This window comes from Eublepharis macularius, chromosome 2 (assembly GCF_028583425.1).
Source record: "Eublepharis macularius isolate TG4126 chromosome 2, MPM_Emac_v1.0, whole genome shotgun sequence".
Classification (NCBI taxonomy): Eukaryota; Metazoa; Chordata; class Lepidosauria; order Squamata; family Eublepharidae; genus Eublepharis; species Eublepharis macularius.
The window spans coordinates 66,478,895-66,488,530 of record NC_072791.1 but is presented as its reverse complement, the minus strand read 5'-3'; the positions used below and the strand labels follow the sequence as shown (position 1 = coordinate 66,488,530).

Below are 9,636 nucleotides of genomic sequence, written 5' to 3'. Positions count from 1 at the left end.
CCAAACTGAACAAGTTCTTCAACGGGAACTTCGCGATGTGATTCGCTCTGACAGTTGTACGGACAGGTTGATCATCCGATCACAAGGAAGAATGGAAGGGTTCCTCTCGTTCGATACGCCAATAGGTACAAGAGGGGGCGGGAGTTAAGTTTGAACGTCTGGCGGGCACAAGATGGCGGTGCGGAGGCAGCTGCTGCAGGTTTTCCAGGAGCCCCGAATCGGGGGTGCGATCATGGTGGAGCGGGCAAGGCCGGAAACAAGAAGCTGGCCCCAAGAACAGCGTAGGGTAGAAACGCTGGGGGCCTTTAGCGACAGCAGCCTAAGAGAGCGGAGTCTCAGGCTGGAGGAGTGTGTACTCTACCAGTGCCAGCGCTGCAACACGGTCCTGGGAGATTCGCTTCATCTTTGCGCCCAGGAGGAGAAGATCGGCCTTATCGCTTGCCTCAGTGAGTTGGCCAGACTTTTGAACGGTTGGGAACGAAAGAGGCGATGCCGCTTATTATGCTGGTTACATTTCCGTGTGCAGGAAACATTCGTTTGCTATTGTACAGAGCTCTTTATCCGCCTGTGGTGTGGTCAGTGTTGCTCCATTCCACCTGAAACCTTCCTTTTTAACCCTGCCCTGCAACTCAATCTTCCACATCCCCCCTTGGGTTCTTATTCTTTAGGATGAATTGGAAAGTAAAGCCATTTTGAGATCCTAGTTTTATACTGTTAAGTTTAGGCAATACCTATTTCTGAACCTTTCAAAACTACTACTATACTACATACACCACCTTCATCTTTTTAGCAGAAGGGCAGAATAAAACGAAACAGTAAGAGGAAAGTACATGGTACAGCAGTTCTAGCTGTGGATACTGCTTATCTGTAACAAAGCTGGGAATGGGTTTTGAATGAAAAGAGGAAGTATTTTACAAGGCACTAGCAGCTAGTGGGCATTTTGCTTCTGTGAATAAAAAAAATATGGAAGTACTAGATTACTGGTACTCACTGCAGTTTGCAGAGAGCCACTTTTGCAATTAAGGAAAATTAATTAGCCACATTCACTTTCTTTCTGGGCATGAGGCCTGTACCTAAAGGATCTTCACATTTTGCCTGTTATACTGGTAATGCCTGTATCAAATTTAGAACCTCCTGTCAACTATAAACCCCACTGGGCAAGTACCTTGCCCATGATCCTGAAACATAAGGCAGATGCCTTATAAAGAAATAGTTTCCAGAAGAGTCACATGTGACCCACAAACCACTGAATATCATTGCTAGATGCAGTGCTTTTTCTTATAAATGCCTAGATAAGTAATTTTCTGATTTCCTTGTTTCAGAGGTTACAAATGATGTTGTTGTGGAAGATTCTGTGATGGTCTGCATTGAAGGAGACTTCATGGGAAGGTGGGCATGGGGGGGGATAGCTATTTATTGCCATTAATACTTCCCATCAAGTATGCATAAAGGAGAGCCAGAATACCTGGGTCTTTCAGCCTAACTGCTTTCTCCTGTTTAAAAATTTGAACATGACTTGTAAAAAGTGGCTAATTAAATAGAATATTGCTAGACCAGCTTTTTTTGCAATAAATGCATTGCAAAACGAATGCATCTGTTCACTAAATGAACTTTTAAGAGAAGCAGTTCTTTTTATAAATGCACAAACTGGGAAAGAAGGATGCATTCTAGCTCTGCACTCAAAATCTTTTCCACAATCCCCTTGTTTGATGATATTCCTAAATCTAATCACTGTTTCTATTTATGAACGTTGTTTTTAGCAGGATACATGCAAGAATAGAGATTTGATAGAATTTCCATTGACTCTGACATCGTGAGTAATTCCTTTGGAAGCAGTAATGATTATTTTCTAGGTATACAGGTTCATAAACTCACCTGTTAAGTTTAAAGTGGAAAAATCATGAAGATTGGGTCCTGAGTTATTGTTTATCAGCCTCTTGTGCTATGTCTCAAATGAGTGTCCTTACAAACAATGTTTAATTGCTTGATTAATGTGACATGTCTTGGAGAATTTTATTTAGTGGTACATATTACATGATCAGGAACTCATGCTGACTGTTTCTCATGCCATTGTAGCTAGTGGCTTGACTCTCATCAAGTTTCTGGGGATGGGAGGATTCCCATCAGTGATCTGTGAGGATTCCTTGCCTCCAACTGCAGCCCCAGTTGCCCCCTGAATTGTCCCTGGGGGAAGGGGGACCCCCGGAACAGCATGAGGAGGTACTTGGATGTCCACAGTAGGGGGGGACAAATTGGCAAAAATGTGTTCCCTATCAGTGGAAATATCTTGTAGGATCCAGTCCACTAAGTGAAGCTGTCTCAAAGACCTTGCTGAACTGTTATCTTTAAGTGATTTTATGTTAGTAGTGATGCCTATATGGTGTTTCAAATCCAGATGTATGTTGCAAAACAGATTATTGAATGCAATTTTTAACTGACTTTACATTCTGCTTTTTCTTCTAGCACTTACAATGTGTTGAACTGTCGGTCATGTGAACTGGGCATAGGAATCAAGCTCTGTTGTTCAACATCTTTGGCCCATCTGCGAGGCTTCTTCTGTCTTTTCAAGGATAGTGTTGTATGGTTAGTGAACATTAACTCAAGATGAACACTGAATTGCTCAAAACAATTCATAAGGATAAACTTTAGTAAAATTCTATAAATCATCCTATAAACATTCATTTACTGAAAGGAGCATAAAAAGACTGATGGTGTCCTGTATGTATTAAAGATATTGTGATAGTTATACCAAAAACTTTCATGTGGGTAATCCCTTTAGTCTGTACTAGTAGAGCAAAATTTGAGTTCAGTTGTACCTTGGAGGCAAACAAAATTTTCTAGGGTATAAGCTTTGGTGAATGAAAGCTCACTTTGTTAGGTACAAAAGAGAATGATAATAAATCAGCCTTTACAATCCAGGTCAAAAGGAAGGTGTATTACAAAGAGGGGCTAGTTGGAGTTAGAATGCAGAGGTACATTGCAAAATATAATCAACTTGATTAGAGCAAGGAGATATGCATAAAGGTGGGTAATGGAGAAGATTTGCATCTGTAATAAGTACCCTGACCTGGATAGCTTAGGCTAGCCTGGTCTTGTTAGATCTTGGAAACTAAGAACCTGATTAGTACTTGGATGGGAGACCACCAAGGTTAGTCCAGGGTTGCTACAAAGAGGCAGAGTATGGCAAACCATCTCTTCTCTTGAAAACTGTATGTAGCTGCCATAAATCAGCTGCATACAGCTAAGAATCAGCTTCAGTGAGATAAGAATCCTATGTCTGTATTTAGCCCTTAAGGGAGGTGGTGGTAAATTGTCTTACACTTGTTAATGAATTCTAGTTCAGCAATTTCACATTGTAAGCTCCCTTTGAAGTTTCTCCATAGGAGAACCACTACACTTAAGTGGAATGTACTGAAAGATTAAAATATTCTCCCACTGGTTTTGGACTATTGTGATTTTTAATGTCAGATTTATGTCTTTTGCCTAGGGACTGGCTTGTTTGTCTAATGTAAGGAGTAGAAGGGCATTGTTGATATTTGATGCCTTATATGAGAAGTGGATAAACCTGAGATGGTATGGTGGGTGTAGTTAGGTCAGGTGGTTGTGTTGATATCGGGTTACAAAATTACTATTTTGGTTGATTACAGGCCCTGGTCCCAGAGTTTGTGTCCATGTTAGATAGTGCAGAAGAGCCGCTAGATATTTTTCTTGCATGAGTATGAGATCACATCAAGTATTATATATTTATCCCATCTTTTTGCTAAAGTGATGAGGGCTTTGGGGGATGAAGGAAGATGGAGCCTCTTATTCACAGGCATAAATTGACAGACAGCCATATATTTTGAATCAACACTGTTCCTCAACAGAGCTGTGGCATAGTGGTTAAATGTAACTGGAATGTATAACCCTAGAGTAACTTTTTCTTTGGACATCTATGAGTTAAAATACTAGTGAATTACTACTTTATCAACAACAATAATCTTTACTAATATGAATGTTTAGAATTTCCTATTGATGAAGAAAGGGAAAAAATAAAGAACTAATCTGGAATACACAATATAAATTAATGAATCCACTGTCTTAAAAAACTTGCATGTTTAAATTGTTATGTTTTTATATATTCATGTAAGGAATGATGAGATAGTATTCAAAATATGATTTTTTTCTGTTTTCCAGTTACTTGTTAAAAACTAAAACCACAGTCAGAGCATCAAAGATGACCTTTCCTACAGTGAGTTTAAAGGAACGTGTCCAAAAGGTATTTCCCCCCTTTTTCTATATATATGTAAGAATTTATATCTTATTTTGATGGATCTGGACAGATAGCAACAATAACTAAATATACAATTTTTAATTTATTTATTATATTTGTATTCTGCCCTCTCTGCGAATGGGCTCAGGATGGATTAAATCATTTAAAACATGCTTATAACAATGTTATACGATTCAATAAATGCATAAAAAACCCTAAGAACATTTAAAATCTTAAGTAATTACATAATAAATAATTAAGAGGAATATCAAGAGGGCAGCTACCAGAATATCGCTTTTACGTATCTTTACTTGGATAAAACCCCATAGGCAGTACTACTATACTTTCCGAGTATAGCAGAATGGTGGTAAATACAGTGGTGATGAAAACATCTGGTGGGAGGGATTTAAAAACATTCATCCACCCCCCTCCCCTTGCGTGGCTGGCGGAGGCCTATCCTGGCCTCAACCATATGCCTGATGGAACATCTCCATCTTACAGGCCCAGCAAAAGGACAAGAAATCCTGCTGGGATTTATTGCAATACTTATTTTTTAAAATTTGTACCTTTTCTCCCTGATTATGGAGCCAAAGTAGCTTTTCACATCATTTCCCTCCCCCACCCCATTTCCATTAAATCCCCTCAACAACAACCTTGTGAAGATAGGTTAGGCTGAGAGAGTGATAGGCCCAAGGTCACTTGGCGACTTCCATGGACAAGCAAGGGATTCAAATCCAGTCATCTCAGGTCCTAGTTTGACAATCTGCCATACCAGTTCTCTACAATAGTTACAATTCAAAAAATGTTAAATATCCTTTAAGTTCTGCAACACAAACCCTCTGTAAGTCTGAATAAAGGTTGTCTTGGCTTTCTCTTTGCCTGCTCTGTAATGAATTGGCTCTTTATGTACAAGAAGAATAAGGAGAAGCTTCTAATGTTGATGCAATGTATGAAATGTAACAGTCCTTTTTCCTTCTCTTACAGTGCAATCCTCAGAACAGTTACTCTAGTCTAGGAACATTGATTTAAATGGGCATAGACTAGAGTACCTCTTCTGAGGATTGCACTGTTAATGTAGAACACAAGCTATTGAGTAATAATAGGCCAAAGGAAGCACTTCGAGCATGTAAAAATGGGTAATAAATGAAAATGGGTCTGTAAAATCAACTCCTAGATTCACTTTAATGAATGTTGATGATTGCCAGTTTCCTTAAAATACAGCTCAGGTTGTGCAGGAATAGTATGATTTTTGCTTAATTCTCCAGCAGTCACTTTAAAATTATTTTTAAATACACAAGTTCTTAGCAGGATACAATAAAATTCAGCTTCAAGTAATTATTTGTCATTTAAAATGAAAGAAGCAAATGCACTTATAACATTTACCTTCTTTGTCTTAGAATGTAATACAAGTTGGCAAAGAAAGATTTCTAAAGTGAACATTTTTTAATTAGGCATTTTTTTTCTAGTGTAGTAAGAAGATCTCGCTTTCATTTAAAATTGTTTTTGTAGGACCTAGCCTGTTTCTTCTTAAATTCTTCTTGAATTGGCACCCAAATATATAAGCAAATTAATGTAACATACAAGCCTTTGAGGCAACTTATCTCATGCAGTGGACCTTACCTGAACAGGCTGTTGCAACATAGTTCTTCTTTGTACCATTCATATAACAGGACGGCATGTGCTGCTGTTTCCTGAGTAGCAGGAGGGCTTTTACTGCTGTTGGAAACATCTGTGCCATTTATTCCATGTTTTCTTCTGAAGCAGCAACTGGGCATGATATCCTTTTACAACTAGGCACTTTTCCATCACCCATTGGAGGCGGTAATAGAGTACAGTCTCTGTCACTAGGTAGTACCCTCCTCTTTCAGTTTATTTTACATACTGCTAGCCAAGTGTTCCTCATCTTGGATACTTAAACCCAGAGATTGGAGCCATGAATGGAGAAGACAGATTTGATAAATGCCCCAGGTTTTGCAGAAAAATCTGAAATCTAAAAAAATAATACATTGGTGGGTTAAAAAACCCCAAATGATAAAAAGATTGCATATAGCTTTAACTGGATGCCTTCAGTGATTGTTGCTAGGCAACAATAATAATTCAGCCAGTATTCCAGGCTTGGTTTCTGTCAGTTAAAGGAAGAGGAAGGGAGTAAGGCCCAGCAGCGGTGCCAGGGTTTTTAATGTTTGTGGCAGGCCGGGCGCCCGCACACACGCACTTATCTGCGTGATGACGTCACGCATGACATCATCATGGGTGCGCACGCCGCTGGCCCAATCACTGTGGCTGGGACGGTGCGCGGGTGGCCTCCGAGCTCTCCCGCTTGGTTGCCCTGTGCCGCTGCAGACGCCTGTCCGTGGCTGCTGCGCCCGGCCGGGGGCATGTGCTGGCGGCAGCACAGGGCAGGAAGGCTAGGAGGCTACAGCTCTGTGGTGCATGCTCCCACCCCCCGCGCCTTCTCCAGCGCCCCCTCTGGCACCCTGTGCCCTGAGGCCACTGCCTACCTGGCCTCAATGGGCACACCGGCCCTGGTAAGGGCCTTTCCAGGGCTGTTTTGGACTTTGAGGGAGGACTCATTGGAGCTGGTACCAGAGGCAACCACTCAAAGACTTATACCACATGACTTGCATGATTTACCCAGTCCTGGCTTCTTGCTACTGTAATAGCAGCCCCCTTCCGAACAAGTGTAGTGTTTGCTGTTTCAGAGTAGGATGTGGGAGACTCAGGTTGATATCCCCACTCTGCGTTGGAAGCTTTAGTTTTGATTTGACCTGCACAACCAGTCCAGTAAATTGATAACTTGATTTTTAAAATTTGGATTATTACAAATCATTAATACATACATTTACTGTCTCACACAATAATTGCCTGAAAAAAAATATCAATGTTAACTTCAGAACATCTTTGCCTTCCTAATATTGTAATAGGAATGGCATCTATTCAGTGGTGGTAATTGTATGAAACAAGGAATATTTGAAAATGGAAATATTTCCACAGAAAAATAAAGCAGTAGAAAAACTTCCCCTAGATCCTCTAGATTCGTTTGTATACTGTTCAAATGAATGCTTGCTTTTTCAATATAAGCTATCTTTGAAGATTGCATATTCTGTTCTAATAGCAAAATGCATAGATATAAAGGGTAATGCCTAACTGAAGTTTTTTGATATTTTGCTACTGTTCATAACAAGGCAGACTGCTTAACCGCTAGATAGTGTTGCATTCTGTGTCATTTCATTTTACCTGAGCTCAGTGGTTTAAATTGTTTTTTGTAGTTAAAAGAAAACCTAGTGCTAGCACACATGCGTATAGATGCGCAGCATAAGAAACTAGAAGAACAAAACCAGCAGAAAATTGTAGACAAGAAGCACTGCTACAAACGAAGGCCCTACCCACTTGCACCTGGGCATCGAAAAAAGAAATTGAACAACTGACTTGTGGAATTTTTGCAGGTGCATATGACAATTTGAAACTATTGTCATGTAGCTGCTGCTGTGGTTGCTTCTGAAAATAACGTCTCAGAATGACCTGTTTCTTTAATATAGGATGCAAGCAAGTATATTCACAATGTGAATGTGAGCCACTATGTTGGAAGGTTTTTTTAAGTATAAACATTTTATTCAGTCTTCACAAAAGCATTTAAATATTAAAATACTGTTCCCGAACCATCTATGTATATGTATTGTCTGAGTAAAATACAAAACTTCTACGTCTCCATCCCAACCCCTGTGATATATGCAAGAGTTGTGCGGGAGGAGAAAGAAGCACATCTCTTTTCCCTACCCCACAATACAGGACTGCTTGGCTGCTGGGAAAAATGAGGGCTTATGCTTGTGCCATGCTCTGTTGCTGCTAGGATTCTTGATGCTCCAGGAGGGCAGCATTCTTGCACTTTCCTTTGTGTCATTGGAAGGAGAGAAAGATACAGATGCCAGTCTTTCTCTGCAGAACTGAAGTTCCTGTGCATATACAGAAAGTTGCATCTTGTGTCTGGGTGCCCTGCTCTCCTATCTTATGTGAGAAAATGATTAAAATCAATGACTATATTGAAATGGAATGTCTTAGCAAAAGTTTTAAAAGACTTGCCAGACTCCCAGTGTAGGGCTGAGCTTTTCAGAGAAAGAAGTTCTACAGTTGCGAGAAGCCTTCTTGAACCTTCATTATTATTTTAGGAATGTGTTTAATAATGCTGTAATAAAAATGTTTTTGGAAAGCTTGGGTTACTTTGGCTGACTGCCCATTATCACATCCCTGAGCCTTCCATATGCTCTTAGTGCTCTTCCTCTATGACAGTAGGCAGTCTTTTTTCAAGATTAAAAAGCCAAAACAAGCAACTGGTATGGGATGGGCGAAGTAAGCCACTTTGATCACAGGTTTTTGAGTCTTATGCATGCTTATGTGAAAGTGGGCTTTGTTTCTAAGAAAGCAAGAGTACTTCTGGAAGTAAATTAGGCAACGTACACAGTTGATATCTCAAGCAGAAAGAGCCTGAAAAGAAATCAAAGGTCCATCTTCGGTAGCATCACCTGAAAGTGCTTTTGTACAGTCAATGTTGCTATGACTTTTGAACAGGTGAAGTTTATTGGCATTGCCTCAAGCCACCTGTACTCTAGTTTTTGATCTTACAGCAAATTTTGTTAAGAGTTACCGTGCAGTTCAGAAAGGGTAGTGTAGGAAGGGAATCTTCAGTTGGACTTCCTAGCACTTGAGACGTATAGCACTCTTGTACATTTTTAGAATACTGCACCGTTAACAGTATATGTAGAGCATCAAGCTTAAGCTATCTAGGCAAAACCCATCACCAGTGCAGCTTAAAAAAATCTTTTAGAAAGGGTGGTCATTATCCTGTTACTCACTCTTCCCGTATGAAATATATTCCTTACAACCTATATAACCAAACAGTTAACTTTTCCAAAGGAAAAAGTCACTCTTAGCCAGGTTATAGAGCAAGTGTGGTAAAAAGAGATGTAGGAGTAGAATTTTTCTTTATTTAAACTATAAACAATAACATAAGCTATAGAAAACATATGTTCATAAGCTATAGACAAAAAAGAACATTCTAAAGAGAAGAGACACTGACAATACATAAACAAGTGAAAAAAGAAAAAAACCCTTAAACTAAACTACAGATTGAGTTCTGATTTTCTCCACCACAAATATGGATCATTCTCAAAGTTTCACTTATTCTAAGTTAAACATAAGAACCCTCTTTTTTTTATTGTTCATGATTCTTAATCCATGTAGGAGTTGAGACAGCTAATGAAATGCAGCCAGTGCTGCAGCAAACTAGTAGCCCTGATCTCTCATTCTTGGAATGTTGTCTTTTCTAAAAGGCATAGGAAGAACGAGATGATGAAGAAATCCAAGCATTAGTTTGGCCAAACAAGCTA

General features: G+C 39.6%; 1 protein-coding gene across 1 annotated transcript; it reads left to right on the top strand.

The window, feature by feature from the left end:
* The first annotated feature begins 172 nt into the window (after positions 1-172).
* OIP5 (Opa interacting protein 5) lies at positions 173-8,389 on the top strand. The gene is made up of 5 exons (XM_054972129.1): positions 173-446; positions 1,323-1,389; positions 2,464-2,583; positions 4,177-4,258; positions 7,522-8,389. The coding sequence occupies exons 1-5, from the start codon at positions 173-175 to the stop codon at positions 7,678-7,680; spliced, it is 702 nt and encodes a 233-aa protein (XP_054828104.1). The 3' UTR covers positions 7,681-8,389.
* The last annotated feature ends 1,247 nt before the right edge of the window (positions 8,390-9,636 follow it).

What these genes read in the sequence shown, in the direction of transcription:
- OIP5 (XM_054972129.1), top strand. Translation starts at nt 173, where the DNA reads ATGGCGGTGCGGAGGCAGCTGCTGCAGGTTTTCCAGGAGCCCCGAATC. An exon ending in CGGCCTTATCGCTTGCCTCA is followed by an intron (nt 447 to 1,322) that starts GTGAGTTGGCCA and finishes TCCTTGTTTCAG; the next exon opens with AGGTTACAAATGATGTTGTT. An exon ending in TTCAAGGATAGTGTTGTATG is followed by an intron (nt 2,584 to 4,176) that starts GTTAGTGAACAT and finishes TCTGTTTTCCAG; the next exon opens with TTACTTGTTAAAAACTAAAA.